Source organism: Chelonia mydas, chromosome 11, assembly GCF_015237465.2.
Source record: "Chelonia mydas isolate rCheMyd1 chromosome 11, rCheMyd1.pri.v2, whole genome shotgun sequence".
Taxonomy (NCBI): domain Eukaryota; kingdom Metazoa; phylum Chordata; order Testudines; family Cheloniidae; genus Chelonia; species Chelonia mydas.
In genome coordinates this window covers 73863131-73880396 of record NC_051251.2, presented here as the reverse complement: position 1 = coordinate 73880396, position 17266 = coordinate 73863131, and the positions used below count along the sequence as shown (strand labels likewise).

The following is a 17266-nucleotide window of genomic DNA, read 5'->3' as shown; positions in this document are numbered from 1 at the left end:
CTGCAGAAGAGAAGAATGAGGGGGGATTTGATAGCTGCTTTCAACTACCTGAGAGGTGGTTCCAGAGAGGATGGTTCTAGACTATTCTCAGTGGTAGAAGAGGACAGGTCAAGGAGTAATGGTCTCAAGTTGCAATGGGGGAGGTTTAGGTTGGATATTAGGAAAAACTTTTTCACTAGGAGGGTGGTGAAACACTGGAATGCGTTACCTAGGGAGGTGGTAGAATCTCCTTCCTTGGAAGTTTTTAAGGTCAGGCTTGACAAAGCCTTGGCTGGGATGATTTGATTGGGGTTTGGTCCTGCTTTGAGCAGGGGGTTGGACTAGATGACCTCCTGAGGTCCCTTCCAACCCTGATATTCTATGATTCTATGATAAGTGTGGGGGGCTGAAGATATTTTGTGGAGTGGCTTGTGGGATGGCTGGTGGAGCAGAGCGGAGTCCCACAGAGAGGAGGGGTAGTCAGCTTTGGACCACGTAAGATACCCATTAACCCCCCCCATTTCCACCCAGGTTGGGAAGTAAAACTCTGCAGATAAACTTTTGAACTCTGAGGCTGCACTGACCAGGGACAGAGACTTTTGGGTTGTTGGACTTTTGGGACTTTGGGTGATTTTTGGGTTGCTGGACTCAAGAACCAAAAAGAAAGGACACGGCCCAATTTGCTTGGGGTGGGTTTTTGCTCATGGTTTGTGTTATGAATCCTGTTGGTGGTGGTTCCCCAACATAATGCCACCTTGTCTCTCTGTTATTAAAAGGCTTTTGCTACACTCAGACTCTGTGCTTGCAAGAGGGGAAGTATTGCCTCTTAGGGGGTGGTATATATTTGTCCCAGGTCACTGGGTGGGGGCACGAGCTGGTTTTGCATTGTGTTACTGGAACGGAACCCCAAGATACTGAACCCGGCCCTTGTTGCTGTCAGCTCTGATGGGCAGAAGGGTTACATGTACAATATATAACTGGTCCCTGTGCCAAACTAGACAGCATTTTCTCAGCCAGACTTTTAGAGAAATAAATAAATTCTATTTTGACTGCTTACAGATAAGATGGCATAGTAAAAAAAGGGGACTGTTTTCTTTCAATATTTGGCTTTATGATGACTTCTCTGTAAATGAGTCTTTGGATAATTCTCAGAGTCTGCGTGTCTACTTCATTTAACCCACGCTGCTTGTGGCTTGCCATTAGACTTAACTATCCATTCAAATGACTAAAGCATAAAGAGGCAGCAATCTTTTGTCTCCTCGAGGCATCTTTTCTCCTGAACATCCCTGCCATGGCTTGCTTGGAGAAGAGACCAGAGTGGCTTGCTGCAGTGTTTGCTAAGTAGTGGGTAGTTTCTGTGTTTGTACATATGTAATTAACTCAAATTGTCTAGGAAACACAGCGAAATGCTTGTGTTCAAGTGCAATTAGTGACTCAGCCTTGCCACTGCAAAGCCAGGCTTTCTTCCTCCCTAGCTGATTTGCAGCATTGAGGAGCAGGAGAGTCGGAGCCCCTGGTAAAGATCTGGCCTTTGGGCCCTGAAATGGTGGGATTGCTGAGCCCGAAAGGCAGCAGAGGCAGCCCAGCTGCTTAGCCAAGGGACTCTGGGAGCACGTCTGAAGAGAGCCTGGCCCCCCTACACCACGAGCCCTGGGCTCTGAGTATACCCCCTAGTGCTGTGACAAGCACAGTGTGCATGAGGAGCGGTGGGCTGCGAGAGGGGCGTTCTCCTTGTATCAGCTGCTGCGTGATCTAGGGCACTCTTGCTTCGGATGCTGAGGTCCCGTGTTTGCTGCCTGCAGAGGACTCATCCAGGGGTCGCTGCACACAGGTGATTATGCAGAGAGAGTGCTCTCTCAGCTGAGACCGTAGGTGTGTTTGTTAGTTAACTACTACAGTTCACACTTGTTCAGTGTACTGAATTTGTGCTTGAACTGTTGTTTGGCAGTTTCCAGGAGACGGCCCGGAGGCGAAAACGCTGGTTCCAATCCCCTGTGGGAAGGTCTTAAGTCTTCCTTGGGAAATGATGGCACTGACCCAATTGGCTTGATACAACAGTGTCGCTCCAGAGTTCGGGCCCATCACTGCAGGATGTGCCAGTATATTTCTGCAGCTCATCACTCTCCTATCTGAGCAGTTTATAACACTTATAAAGTTTTATACGCCTTCATTTCTTACCTTGTTTGCTTAACACAAGAGTTTATTACTTCCGTTGTTGATACGGGAATACAGTGAGAGCTCTGGTTAGAAGAGCTAACGCAATTCCACACCCATAACTTGATTGCAGTCCTCCTTCCCTCTGCCTCCGCTTACCAGAGAATAAGACAATGCAAGTGCTCTGTAGCTGCTTTCTAGAGGGTTCATTTCAAAAGGCAGGCAGGCAGGAGGGGGGATTATCAGGGGTAGCAGGATAGACTCTTAGGTGATAAATATGTGAGCCTCTGGGAACTTCGCGCTGAGAGATTTGGTAGTTTAAAGCTTAGGAACTAGACATAAATTTTATCTCTTCCTAGGGTGCTGTTCTCTATGGTGTCAGCAGTATGATTTTCTCCTTGGGATGTAGATATGGGGGTTGAATATGCAAAGGAAACAAACCTTTTGGCAATTTGAGGAAGTATTTTATTGCTTGTAGCACATTCACGTACAAGCATGTTTAAGTTAAAATGCCGCTGGGGGATTTTATCCACTTGGCCTCCCTTTCGGTCTGCGTGCATTTCCAGTATTGTGTGTATTCCCGATACTGTTGAGCTGAGTCCCTGTTAGAGTTCTTTGACATGTTCTGCGTTGGGTAGCTCTGGAACCACAACCTTCACTCTGCCTGTCTCGAGACACCTGCCTTTTATCTCTCAAGAACAGAGGGCACCCAATGAATCTGAAAGGCAACAAACCTTAAAACTGAGCAAAGGAAATGAATGAAACCAGTGGAACTCATTGCCACAAGATGTCCCTGAGGCCAAGGGCTTAGGAGATAAAGAATGATTACACTGGTGGATGTTCTCATCTACAGTTAATCGTTTTTTAAATCCTGTGTAAATAAGGGATATAAACTCTCATACTTCAGAGCACAAATCAGTCTCTAACTGCCTGAGGCTAAGATGAGATTTTCCTCATAGGTAGGTAATTGTCCATGAATGGGTTATTGCATAATCTCTGAAACATCTGGTACTGGCCAGTTTTGCAGCCAGCATGCTGGACTAGATGGAGCATAAGTTTGATTCGGGCTGGCATTTCTATGTTCAATAAGGACAAATGCAAAGTACTCCAGTTAGGAAGGAACAATCAGTTGCACACGTACAAAATGGGAAACGACTGCCTAGGAAGGAGTACTGCGGAAAGGGATCTTGAGGTCATAATGGATCACAAGCTAAATATGAGTCAACAGTGTAACACTGTTGCAAAAAAAGCAAACATGATTCTGGGATGTATTAGCAGGAGTGTTGTAAGCAAGACACGGAAAGTAATTCTTCCACTCTGCTCCACGCTGATTAAGACTCAACTGGAGTATTGTGTCCAGTTCTGGGCACCACATTTCAAGAAAGAGGTGGACAAATTGGAGAAAGTCCAGAGAAGAGCAACAGAAATGATTAAAGGTCTAGAAAACATGATCTATGAGGGAAGATTGAAAAAACTGGGTTTGTTTCAGTCTGGAGAAGAGGAGACATTACAGTTTTTGTTACAAGGAGGAGGGAGGTAAATTGTTCGCAGCCTCTGAGGATAGGACAAGACGCAGTGGGCTTAAACTGCAACAAAGGCGGTTTAGGTTGGACATTAGGAAAAACTTCCTAACTGTCAGAGTGGTTAAGCACTGGAATAAATTGCCTAGGGAGGTTGTGGAATCTCCATCATTGGAGATTAAGAGCAGGTTGGACAAACTCCTGTCAGAGATGGTCTAGAAGATAATACTTAGTCCTGCCATGAGTGCAGGGGACTGACTAGATGACCTCTCAAGGTCCCTTCCAGTCCTACGGTTCTGTGATTTTGTGTTGTTCATTACTATTAAAGCCCTTAATTTCCTAGGCCAGTTGGAATGTCATGGGCAAGAGTCCTACTTGGCACTTACAGGCCGGTTTCTGCAGGTTGCATCCCTGTTTGCTCAGTCCTGTGCAAAGCCAGGCTGTGGTCTCATGGTGTTGAGTCTTCAATGTCACTGGAATTCTGGATTCATTCAACGTCCGTCGTGGACTGGTCAAAGACTGGCGAGGCTGGAGAGTGTCCCTAGGTTAAGCGACCCCAGAGAAGCGTTTTCAGAAAGCACAGCTTGTAAATCAAGTTTCAGAGTAACAGCCGTGTTAGTCTGTATTTGCAAAAAGAAAAGGAGTACTTGTGGCATCTTACAGACTAACCAATTTATTTGAGCATGAGCTTTCGTGAGCATCCGATGAAGTGAGCTGTAGCTGTAGCTCACGAAAGCTCATGCTCAAATAAATTGGTTAGTCTCTAAGGTGCCACAAGTACTCCTTTTCTTCTTGTAAATCAATAAACTCTCCTCTTAAGAGTTTCAAGTCTCATGAACAGAAAGTTAGTGTGTGCCGAATGAAAGCCATGTAATGTGAGCCAGAGTCCTCAGCAAAATGACTGACTGCTTCCTTCACACCATCTAAATCTCTGACTTGCCCAGGCAACTGGCTGGCACTGGCATCGGATCTAGACCTCGTCTTCTCGGCATTGGCATGCGGCTCTTAGCTAGCAGATGTTCCTGTTATTAACAAGTACCTGGATGCATTTATTCCTTGTACCCTCTTTTTCTCTGTAGTGAAAGCGTTGTTCTGTTCTTCTATCACTATCACCCCAGTGTATTTTGACCATGTTGAGTTAATTGTCTTTATTACATGCTGCTATTTTTCTCAGTTCTTACAGGCTTAAACTGCAGTATGGAGCTAAATATCTAGTGCGTTTGCCTGGCAGATCTGGCACCCAGCTCTGCCTCTAAAATCGAGGCAGAGTGCTTTATCCACTTAATGAGAAAAGGAGTACTTGTGGCACCTTGGAGACTAACCAATTTGAGCATAAGCTTTCGTGAGCTACAGCTCACTTCATCGGATGCATAAAGTGGAAAGTGCAGTGAGGAGATTTTATATATACACACAGACCATGAAAAAATATACATTGTAAGGAGAGTGATCACTTAAGATGAGCTATTACCAGCAGGAGAGTGGGGTGGGGGGAGAGAGAACCTTTTGAAGTGGTAATCAAGGTGGGCCATTTCCAGGAGTTAACAAGAATGTCTGAGGAACAGTGGCGGGGGTGGGGGGGAGGAATAAACAAGGGGAAATAGTTTCACTTAGTATAATGACTCAACCACTCCCAGTCTCTATTCAAGCCTAAGTTAATTGTATCCAATTTGCAAATTAATTCTAATTCGGCAGTCTCTCGTTGGAATCTGTTTTCGAAGTTTTTTTGTTGAAGGTTAGTCACTTTGAGATCAGAAATCGAGTGACCAGAGAGATTGAAGTGTTCTCCGACTGGTTTATGAATGTTATAATTCTTGACATCTGATTTGTGTCCATTTATTCTTTTACGTAGAGACTGTCCAGTTTGACCAATGTACGTGGCAGAGGGGCATTGCTGGCACATGATGGCATATATCACATTGGTAGATGTGCAGGTGAACGAGCCTCTGACAGTGTGGCTGATGTGATTAGGCCCTGTGATGGTGTCCCCTGAATAGATATGTAGGCACAGTTGGCAACGGGCTTTGTTGCAAGGATAGGTTCCTGGGTTAATGGTTCTGTTGTGTGGTGTGTGGTTGCTGGTGAGTATTTGTTTCAGGTTGGGGGGCTGTCTGTAGGCAGGGACTGGCCTGTTTCCCAAGATTTGTGAGAGTGATAGGTCATCCTTCAGGATAGGTTGTAGATCCTTGATGATGCGTTGGAGAGGTTTTAGTTGGGGGCTGAAGGTGATGGCTAGTGGCGTTCTATTACTTTCTTTGTTGGGCCTGTCCTGTAGTAGGTGACTTCTGGGTACCCTTCTGGCTCTGTCAATCTGTTTCTTCAGTTCAGCAGGTGGGTATTGTAGTTGTAAGAATGCTTGGTAGAGATCTTGTAGGTGTTTGTCTCTGTCTGAGGGGTTGGAGCAAATGCGGTTGTATCGCAGAGCTTGGCTGTAGACAATGGATGGTGTGGTGTGGTCTGGGTGAAAGCTGGAGGCATGTAGGTAGGAATAGCGGTCAGTAGGTTTCCGGTATAGGGTGGTGGTTATGTGACCATCACTTATTAGCACTGTATTGTCCAGGAAGTCGATCTCTTGTGTGGACTGGACCAGGCTGAGATTGATGGTGGGATGGAAATGGTTGAAATCATGGTGGAGTTCCTCAAGGGCTTCTTTTCCATTGGTCCAGATGATGATGTCATCAATATAGCGCAAGTAGAGAGCGGGCATTAGGGGACGAGAGCTGAGGAAGCGTTGTTCTAAGTCAGCCATAAAAATGTTGGCATACTGTGGGGCCATGCGGGTACCCATAGCAGTGCCGCTGATTTGAAGGTATACATTGTCCCCAAATGTGAAATAATTGTGTGAGGACAAAGTCCCAAAGTTCAGCCACCAGGTTAGCCGTGACATTATTGGGGATAGTGTTCCTGATGGCTTGTAGTCCATCTTTGTGTGGAATGTTGGTGTAGAGGGCTTCTACATCCTTAGTACATAGTACATTCTACACTTTCCACGGTATGCATCCGAAGAAGTGAGCTGTAGCTCACGAAAGCTTATGCTCAAATAAATTGGTTAGTCTCTAAGGTGCCACAAGTACTCCTTTACTTTTTACATCCATAGTGGCCAGGATGGTGTTTTCAGGAAGATCACCGATGGATTGTAGTTTCCTCAGGAAGTCAGTGGTGTCTCAAAGATAGCTGGGAGTGCTGGTAGCATAGGGCCTGAGGAGGGAGTCTACATAGCCAGACAATCCTGCTATCAGGGTGCCAATGCCTGAGATGATGGGGCGCCCAGGATTTCTAGGTTTATGAATCTTGGGTAGCAGATAGAATAACCCAGGTCGGGGTTCCAGGGGTATGTCTGTGCGGATTTGTTCTTGTGCTTTTTCAGGGAGTTTCTTGAGCAAATGCTGTAGTTTCTTTTGGTAACCCTCAGTGGGATCAGAGGGTAATGGCTTGTAGAAAGTGGTGTTGGAGAGCTGCCGAGCAGCCTCTTGTTCATATTCCGACCTATTCATGATGACAACAGCACCTCCTTTGTCAGCCTTTTTGATTATGATGTCAGAGTTGTTTCTGAGGCTGTGGATGGCATTGTGTTCTGCACGGCTGAGGTTATGGGGCAAGTGATGCTGCTTTTCCACAATTTCAGCCCGTGCACGTTGGCAGAAGCACTCTATGTAGAAGTCCAGTCTGCTGTTTCGACCTTCAGGAGGAGTCCACCTAGAATCCTTCTTTTTGTAGTGTTGGTAGGAAGGTCTCTGTGGATTAGTATGTTGTTCAGAGGTGTGTTGGGAATATTCCTTGAGTCGGAGACGTCAAAAATAGGATTCTAGGTCACCACAGAACTGTATCATGTTCGTGGGGGAGGAGGGGCAGAAGGAGAGGCCCCGAGACAGGACAGCTGCTTCTGCTGGGCTAAGAGTATAGTTGGATAGATTAACAATATTGCTGGGTGGGTTAAGGAAACCATTGCTGTGGCCCCTTGTGGCATGTAGTAGTTTAGATAATTTAGTGTCCTTTTTCTTTTGTAGAGAAGCAAAGTTAGTGTTGTAAATGGCTTGTCTAGTTTTAGTAAAGTCCAGCCACGAGGAAGTTTGTGTGGAAGGTTGTTTTTTTTTATGAGAGTATCCAGTTTTGAGAGCTCATTCTTAATCTTTCCCTGTTTGCTGTAGAGGATGTTGATCCGGTGGTTCCGCAGTTTCTTTGAGAGCGTGTGGCACAAGCTGTCAGCATAGTCTGTGTGGTAGGTAGATTGTAATGGATTTTTTACCTTCAGTCCTTTTGGTACGATGTCCATCTGTTTGCATTTGGAAAGGAAGGTGATGTCTGTCTATCTGTATCTGTACAGGTTTGTTCATGAAGTTGATAGATTTCCTCTCCATACGGCTAAATGCAGTGCCCTGCATAATGACACGGCTGCTACTCTGAAACCACTTAATGAGACAATTCTTCCCGCAGGTCCAGTGACCGTATTTCACCACCTGTTGTATGGGGGAGGGGAGTTAATGATTGATTAAAGAGATTTCCCTATGTACACAGCTGGGGTTATTTAACCAGCCGTGCAGCCAGAAAGGGGAATGCAAGACTTGACTTGCTGCTGGGTTTCAGAGAAGGGGAGATTGAGTTGGATTTTGGTAGGGATGGCCTTGGCTTCCTTCTCTCACAGGCTTTATCACCTCCGTGGTTAAGAGCAAAGAAGGAAGTGTTGCTGTCATTGTAGAAATGAGTTGTCACTGTTCTCAGCTGTTGCTAGGCCAGAGTGCCAGGAGAACACAGTCTGTGGCTGCTAGAAGATGAAACCTTGGGACTGTAGCTGACCTTTACTTGGTTTGCTCTGTCTTCTCTCAGGCCTTGCTGAAAATGGACTGCCAGGGGCTGGTCGTCAGGCTCATTCAGGACTTTGTGCTCCTGACCACGGCCGTGGAAGTGGCTCAGCGCTGGAGGGAGCTGGCAGAGAAGCTAGCCAAGGTCTCCAAACAACAGATGGATGCCTACGAAGCCCCCCACCGAGACAGGAATGGAGTGGTGGACAGTGAGGTGAGACTAGATTTGAAAATCCCTTAAAGCCCTGCAGTGTGACTGGTGGTGTGCAATAGCCTGGTTTCAGCTACCTTTTTTGTTTTTTTGGCTGAGGTGTCAGCAAATAAGAATGCTCCTTTGGCGATGGCAAGCCAGAGCAAGGTTCCTTCCCATCGGGAGATGTAAGTGTGCCTGAAAGTGGCCCCTAGAGGAGAAGCTCCATTGATCTTTGAGTCTGAGAAGCTGCCTGCAGGGGGAGCGAGTGTTTCCTCTTCACAATTGTCCAATTTTCCCTTTCTGAAAGGGAGGCAAATCACAGTGTGTTCCTGCTGATGGCTCGTGATGCCCTGATTGACACTCACACCCTCCCCCCACACACACACCCACCTCTATGGGAGTGGAGCAATGAACCTGCCAGTGTAGGCTCAGTACTCACATCTCACAGGGTGGTTTTGGTTTGGGGTGGGCTGGACGCTGGTCAGTTTCAGTCATCTCTCTGCTGCTCCTTTAAAAAGAAATAACACCTCAATGACTGACTGAAATCCTGGGGTCACTTCAGTTTGAATAACTTTTGACCCACCCTCTTATGCTGCCCTCTGGCTTGAGCTGAGGTTTTTCCCCAAACCGGGGGCTCTTGTGGGGTTCATTGTTCACATTTTGTTAGGGGAAATAGGGATCGGTATGCTGGGCTGAGATCTGACCACGGCAGGCTTCTAGCCGTCATCCTCTTCCCCACAGGTCCAGCTTTGCACAGCTTGGCTGGGCGTGCTGCAGGGTTGTGGCAGCAGGGTCGCCTTGCTATGAAGCATCACGAGCTGATGAGCAAACAGCCCGACTCTGGACTTGGGCCCTGATTCAGCAAAGCGCAGGCTTGAGCCTCACTGAAGTTGATGGCATTTAAACGAGGGCTGTCGAGTAATCGCAGTTAACTCACGCAATTAACTCAAAAAAAAAAAATTGTGATTAAAAAAAATTCAGCAATAGAATACCAATTGAAATGTATTAAATGTTTTGGATTTTTTTCTACTTTTTCAAATATATTGATTTCTATTACAACACAGAATACAAAGTGTACGGTGCTCACTTTATATTATTTTTATTATAAATATTTGTACTGTAAAATAAACCAAAGAAATAGTATTTTTCAGTTCATCTCATACAAGTATTGTAGTGTGCAATCTCTGTTCTGAACAATTTCAGAGTAGCAGCCGTGTTCGTCTGTATCCGCAAAAAGAACAGGAGTACTTGTGGCACCTTAGAGACTAACCAATTCATTTGAGCATAAGCTTTCATGAGCTACAGCTCACTTCATCGGATGCATAGAATGGAACATATAGTAAGAAGATATATATATACATACAGAGAACATGAAAAGGTGGAAGTTGCCATACCAACTGTAAGAGGTTAATTAATTAAGATGAGCGATTATCAGCAGGAGAAAAAAAACTTTTGTAGTGATAATCAAGATGAATCAATTGAATCTATTTTCCCATGTTTTGAATCTATTTTGCCACAACTTGCCAGCAAGTTAAAGAAGTATGGGCTGGATGAATGGACTAGACGGTGGATAGAAAGCTGGCTACATCGTCGGGCTCAACGGGTAGTGATCAATGGCTTCATGTCTAGTTGGCAGCCGGTATCAAGCGGAGTGCCCCAAGGGTCAGTCCTGGGGCCAGTTTTGTTCAATATCTTCATTAATGATCTGGAGGATGGCGTGGATTGCACCCTCAGCAAGTTTGCAGATGATACTAAACTGGGAGGAAAAGTAGATACGCTGGAGGGTAGGGATAGGATACAGAGGGACCTAGACAAATTGGAAGATTGGGCCAAAAGAAATCTGATGAGGTTCAACAAGGACAAGTGCAGAGTCCTGCACTTACGACGGAAGAATCCCATGCACCGCTACAGACTAGGGACCGAATGGCTCGGCAGCAGTTCTGCAGAAAAGACCCTAGGGGTGACAGTGGATGAGAAACTGGATATGAGTCAACAGCGTGCCCTTGTTGCCAAGAAGGCCAATGGCATTTTGGGATGTATATGTAGGGGCACTGCCAGCAGATTGAGGGATGTGATCGTTCCCCTCTATTCGACATTGGTGAGGCCTCATCTGGAGTACTGTGTCCAGTTTTGGGCCCCACACTACAAGAAGGATGTGGAAAAATTGGAAAGAGTCCAGTGGAGGGCAACAAAAATTATTAGGGGACTGGAACACATGACTTATGAGGAGAAGCTGAGGGAACTGGGATTGTTTAGTCTGCAGAAGAGAAGAGTGAGGGGGGATTTGATAGCTGCTTTCAACTACCTGAAAGGGGGTTCCAAAGAGGATGGATCTAGACTGTTCTGAGTGCTAGCAGATGACCGAACAAGGAGTAATGGTCTCAAGTTGCAGTGGGGGAGGTTTAGGTTGGATATTAGGAAAAACTTTTTCACTAGGAGGGTGGTGAAAAACTGGAATGGGTTACCTAGGGAGGTGGTGGAATCTCCTTCCTTTGAGGGTTTTTAAGGTCAGGCTTGACAAAGCCCTGGCTGGGATGATTTAGTTGGGGATTGGCCCTGCTTTGAGCAGGGGGTTGGACTAGATGACCTCCTGAGGTCCCTTCCAACCCTGATATTCTGTGATTCTATGTTAAGTATCCTCATGCCTTCTTGTCAACTGTCTGAAATGGGCCCTCTTGATAACCACTACAAAAGTTTTTTTTTCTCCTGCTGATAATAGCTCATCTTAATTAATTAGCCTCTTAGAGTTGGTATGGCAACTTCCACCTTTTCATGTTCTCTGTATGTATATATTTCTTCTTTCTATATTTCCATCTATGCATCTGATGAAGTGGGCTGTAGCCCACAAAAGCTTATGCTCAAATACATTTGTTAGTCTCTAAGGTGCCACAAGTATCCTTTTCTTTCTGTTGTGAAAGTGGAACTTACAAATGTAGGGTTTTTTTGTTATAAACATAACTGCACTCAAAAACAAAACAATGTAAAACTTTAGAGCTTACAAGTCCACTCAGTCCTACTTCTTGTTCAGCCAACCGCTAAGACAAACAAGTTTGTTTACATTTACGGGACATAATACCGCCTGCTTCTTATTTACAACATCACCTGAAAGTGAGAACAGGCGTTCGCACTGCATGTTTGTAGCTGGCATTGCAAGTTTATGTGCCAGATATGCTAAACATTCATACGTCTCTTCATGCTTCAGCCACCGTTCCGAGGACCTGCTTCCATGCTGATGATACTCGTTAAAAACAAAAAAAGCGTTAATTAAATTATACTATTCTCCCCCAAGGAGTTCAGTCAATCTCCTGCTCTGTTTTACCTGCACTCTGCCATATATTTCATGTTCTAGCAGTCTCGGATGATGACCCAGCACATGTTGTTCATTTTAAGAACACTTTCACTGCAGATTTCACAAAACGCAAAGAAGATATCAATGTGAGATTTCTAAAGATAGATACAGCACTCAACCCAAGGTTTAAGAATCTGAAGTGCTGTCCAAAATCTGAGAGGGATGATGAGGTGCGGAGCATTTGCTCAGAAGTCTTAAAAGAGCAACACTCCTACGCGGAAACTACAGAACCCGAACCACCAAAAAAGAAAATCAAGCTTCTGCTGGTGGCATCTGACTCAGATGATGAAAACGAACATGCGTCCATCTGCACTGTTTTGGATCATTATCGAGCAGAACCTCTCATTAGCATGGAGGCATGCCCTTTAGAATGGTGGTTGCGAAGCATGAAGGAACATATGTATCTTTAGCGAATCTAGCATGTAAATATCTTGTGACGCTGGCTAAAACATTGCCATGTGAACACCTGTTCTCACTTTCAGGTGACATTGTAAACAAGAAGTGGACAGCATTATCTCCTGCAAATGTAAACAAACTTGTTTGTCTGAGTGACTGACTGAACAAGAAGTAGGACTGAGTGGACTTTTGTAGACTCTAAAGTTTTACATGGTTTTATTTTTAAATGCAGTGTTTTTGTACATAATTCTACATCTGTAAGTTCAACTTTCATGATAAAGAGATTGTATTACAGTACTAGTATGAGGTGAATTCTTTTGTTTTTATAGCACAAATATTTGTAATAAAAAATAAGTATAGAGTACTGTACGCTTTGTGTTCTGTTGTAATTGAAATCAATATATTTGAAAATGAAGAAAACATCCATAAATATTTAAATAAATGGTATTCTATTAACAGTGCGATTAATCGTGTGATTAATTTTTTTAATTGCTTGACAGCCCTAATTTAAACACTTGCTTGAAGCTGAATGTGTGCAAGTCCCTTGCTGAATAGGTAGGGCCCTACCAAATTCACAGCTATGAACAACGCATCACAGACCGTGAAATCTGGTCTTTTGTGTGCTTTTACCCTATGCTATACAGATTTCACGGGGGGAGACCAGAGTTTCTCAAATTGTGTCCTGACCCAAAAGGGAGTTGCGAGGGGTCACAAGGTTATTTTAGACGGGGGCAGGGGGGGCGGTATTGCCAACATTCTGCACTGCTGCCTTCAGAACTGGGTGGCCGGAGAGCGGCGGCTGCTGACCGAGGGCCCAGCTCTGCCGGCAGCAGCGCAGAAGTAAGGGTGGCAGTCCCACACCGGGCCGTCCTTCCTTCTACATCGCTGCCGGCGGCGGCTCTGCCTTCAGAGCTGGGCGTCCGGCCTGCAGCCACTGCTCTCCAGCTGTCCAGCTCTGAAGGCAGCACCAGCAGCGCAGAAGTAAGGGTAGCAGAACCGCAAAGCCCCATACGCTAACCTTGCGACTCCCACCACACAACTCATTTTAGGGTCAGGACCCCTACAATTACAATCTCCTGAAATTTCAGATTTAAATAGCTGAAAGCATGATTTTACAACTTTTAAAATCCTATGACTGTGAAATTGACCAAAATGGACCTTGAATTTGGTAGGGCCCTATGAATCGGGATGGACGTAAGCGCTTTGCTGAATGGGCAAATATCACGCTCCAGTGTTGTGTGTTCTCCAAAGCATTCAGTCAGGCCAGAGCCCGTTCTGGTATTGCCATTCCCGTGCCCCGAAGCAGCCACAGAAATTCCCAGCAAACTGCTACGTTTCTGTAGCAGAGCAGTGTCTAGTCTAAGTAACAAGAACAGATCTCTCAATTCTGTTTGTGTTTGCTGTCTTTTTGTCTCTCCGGCATGGAACACAGGCCATGTGGAAACCAGCCTACGACTTTCTGCTAACCTGGAGCAACCAGATTGGAGATAGCTACCGAGATGTCATCCAGGAGCTGCACATAGGGCTGGATAAGATGAAGAACCCCATCACCAAGCGCTGGAAACATTTAACAGGAACCCTGATCTTAGTCAATTCCTTGGACATACTCCGTGCAGCCGCCTTTAGCCCTCCAGACCATGAAGATTTTGCCATCTGATGGCGGGGATTCCTGACATGTTTAAATCTTCCTGGTTTTAGCCAAGGACAAAGAACAGGTGGGAGCTGACAAAAGGCCAAAGTTTGAATGTTCGCGCTGGGACTGGAATCGCACAGTGAAGCGGGACCTCTTTTGAGTGTTCTCCCTCATGTAGAAAGAGTCCAGAAGAGCTGGGTTTTCTCTGCTGGGGGGTTGATACCAGTTACACCACTTTCTATTTGTAAAGTTTAACAGTGGGGGGGAACCCCACGCTTATTTTTTAGACATTTGCAAATAAATATCTAATTTTGTAATGAGCAACAAAGGTTGAAACCACTTTGATGGGAGAAATGTTGCATTTTTACGTTGTGTAGGAACTTTTTTAAATGATCACTTCTGAAATTGACCATGAATCATGTAAATATGTATTTAAAACAAAGCACATTGTGACTTTCTCCTTTCCCTTCCCTCAACCCCCCCACCCCTTATAAGGTTTTCTATAGTGTGAGACTCTGGAATCACTGTTTTATATTCACCATTGCAGTAACTCTGAACCTCCTGCAGCCCTGAGAAAGTGTTAAAAGAAAAGCAGGTGTACTTGTTTTCCCAGTAGCTCTCTCTGATCTGTTTTTTTATAAATACACTTTTTCTAATGTCTGGATCTGGAAATACACAATACCTATTTTTCAAATGTACCACTGCAGTTCTTAACTTGAAGAGTCAGTGCTGCCTTAGCACTCAGGCAAAGGGGGGCATCCCTCCTGCTGGCTGCTACAATTAGCATTCTGGAAGGAGCCGAAAAGATTTCTGGTTCAGTGGCGTTCCCTCCCTTTCTTCCCTCTTTATCTTTTTTAGGGACTTTAACTACAAAGCTGCCAGTCTCCTTGAAGGTAACTTTTCTCTCTGCTGGGGACCTGCGTGCTCCAGAAGTGGTCAGGAGAGAAGAGCCGTATTAGACGTCATTTTAAAAAAATGTCTTTGCTAAGTTGGGATATGATCCAAAGCTCATTGGAGTCCGTGGGAGGTATTATGTTGACTTAGGTGCCATTTCAGTCAGGCTCTTGAAGTTTTAGGGTCTGATCCAAAGACCATTCAAGTTGGTGGTGAGACTACCAGTGACTTCCCTGAGCTTTGGACTGGGCCCCTCAAGGCTACTGACCTCCAGTCTGCCATGTAAATAATCCTCGGTCAGAGAAATGGTTACACTGAGCTGAAATCTTACCCCTTCTGTGAACAGCCACCTCCCTTTTGAATGATCCTCTCTCCCGCCACCTCTGAAATGTTTCACACGGAGGGAAAACATATTTTTGCACAGAACGAAGACGTTTATTTTGAGTGTGAAATCACATAAAATAACAGTGCCCCACGCAGTGAAAAACTGATGAAAACGTTCCCTATTAAACCTGTTTCTGCTGGGTTGATCACCGAGATTGGAAGTCTATTTTTATTCCTTGAGCTTTATATCGACGAGCGAGAGGTTGGTGTGACCTTGCTAGAAGCATCGTGGTCTTGTATTGACGGATCCATGATCACAGGTTTCCAGGAGATAATGGCGCAATTCTTTTTTCTCCATTGTCAAGTTCTTGTAGAGGAGGCAACAGCTGGCGTCAGTCATCCATCCACCAGTGGGTTTGCTCTGAACAGTTTTTTGCTGGCTGGCATCACAGGACCGTCTCATCCAGTGTCTAAAATAAAAACTGCTTGGTGCAGTCTGCCTGCACCACACGACAGGCAGACCTTAGAAATATTCTTGTGACCCCAAGTGACTTGTGTGTCCAGGCAGGCGCTCCCAGAATCTCCCGAGAGTAGGGCGACAAGTGAGACACGTGTGGCTTCTGGGAACCCCGCTCCTCCAAAGAACGGAGACACAGTTTAATGGAGACTGTGCCTCAAATTTCCCCTCCAAATGTTACCCTGAAAGAATTTCCCTTCGAAACAAGTCTCCCACTAATGAAGAATAGCACCTTAATTTCATGGATTTTCTCCTCAGGGGCTTTAAGGCATTTCCTATGCAACTTATCATAGCACAGAGTTAAAACCTGGCAGGCAGTGACGCTCACATGCGGGCTCCTTTTTTTGTTGTTGTTGAAAGGGACAGACCACCTTAAATATTTTTTCATGCACCAACCTGAACGCTACGTGGACATGCTGGAATCCTTGTGTAACGGAAGCCGAAGTTCAGTGCATTCCAAAAGCCTCTGACTGGCCGTAGAGAGCAGACCTGCCTAAAGAGTTCACTCTGCCAAATGACGCCATGTGCATCAGCAGAGAGCTTGTAAGTAGTTGTTCAAAGCACAGACTTGTTGTGTTCTTCACCAAGCTAGCTGTTTAAAAGGCCCTGATCCTGCCAGTGGGTCTGCAGAGGCCTGGGCAGAGCTTGCTGAATGGCTTCAACAGGGGCTTTGCACAGGAATCTCGTTGGAGAATTACGGTCTAACCTACTTCAGATGAAGACAGTGGGGAAGCAGGGTGGCCGTATCACTCTTACAGCAGCGTTTAATCTACCTGGCAGATGCTTTAGCCTCCTGGGATTCTTACAAGGTGGGAAATTACTGGCTAGTTTTGTTTTCCCAGATTTTCTGACTACCTCAGGTCCTGTATGCCCAGCTGGACATTTCAACGGAAGCCGAAACCTACCATTCTACCCCAGCCTAGTCTGTTCTTCCCCCTCCTGGAGAATCATTTGAGCCCAAACAACTGCAATGGTTTGGAATGAGTCGGTGTAATCACTGCGTGATTTCCCCCCCACCCCCCCTTAATTTAAAAATCCGCCTCCCTTCACACACTAAAATCCACGTGTCCGTTCAGATGCCTGTCACCCACCACTGTCAGGCCCTGCCGTGGAGCATTGGGCTGGACGTTGCATTACTTTGGTATGGACAGCAATTGCTTATTGTACTTAACAGCTAATGTTTTTAAAAACTCTTTGGGAAATATATTACAATTAAAGCTGTTGTTTGAACACTCCGGAGAGGTCTCGATATGCTCTGTTTCCTGGGAAGTCGCCTCCGTCATAGGATTGTCTTGGTGCATGGAACCTCTCTGGGTTCCCACTGGATGATCTCTTCCTCCAGCAGCTGGTTGACCCATTAGCCCCCCTCCCATCCCTGGCATACCTGACAGAAACAAAATCAATATCTAGGAAACTGTCCGTGAAGCTTTGTGCCTTCATCAAATTCTCAGCCAAGTTCTACTTCCCTCCTCGAAAGCAGCTCATCAAAACCAGAGCGGGGCTGCAACTTG

General features: G+C 45.5%; 1 protein-coding gene across 7 annotated transcripts in view; it reads left to right on the top strand.

Annotated features, from left to right (window-relative positions):
* Window positions 1-16990, top strand: part of SH3BP4 (SH3 domain binding protein 4) — a 147789-nt gene extending 130799 nt beyond the window's left edge. For 6 of the 7 annotated variants that reach the window (XM_037912621.2, XM_043525260.1, XM_043525261.1 and 3 more), the window contains 2 exons: window positions 8475-8663; window positions 13820-16990. In XM_037912621.2, the coding sequence (XP_037768549.1) occupies window positions 8475-8663; window positions 13820-14044 (414 nt within the window). In that variant the 3' untranslated portion in view covers window positions 14045-16990. The remainder of the gene's footprint in view (window positions 1-8474; window positions 8664-13819) is intronic. The other variant, XM_043525265.1, reaches the window with a different exon arrangement.
* Window positions 16991-17266: the final 276 nt, after the last annotated feature.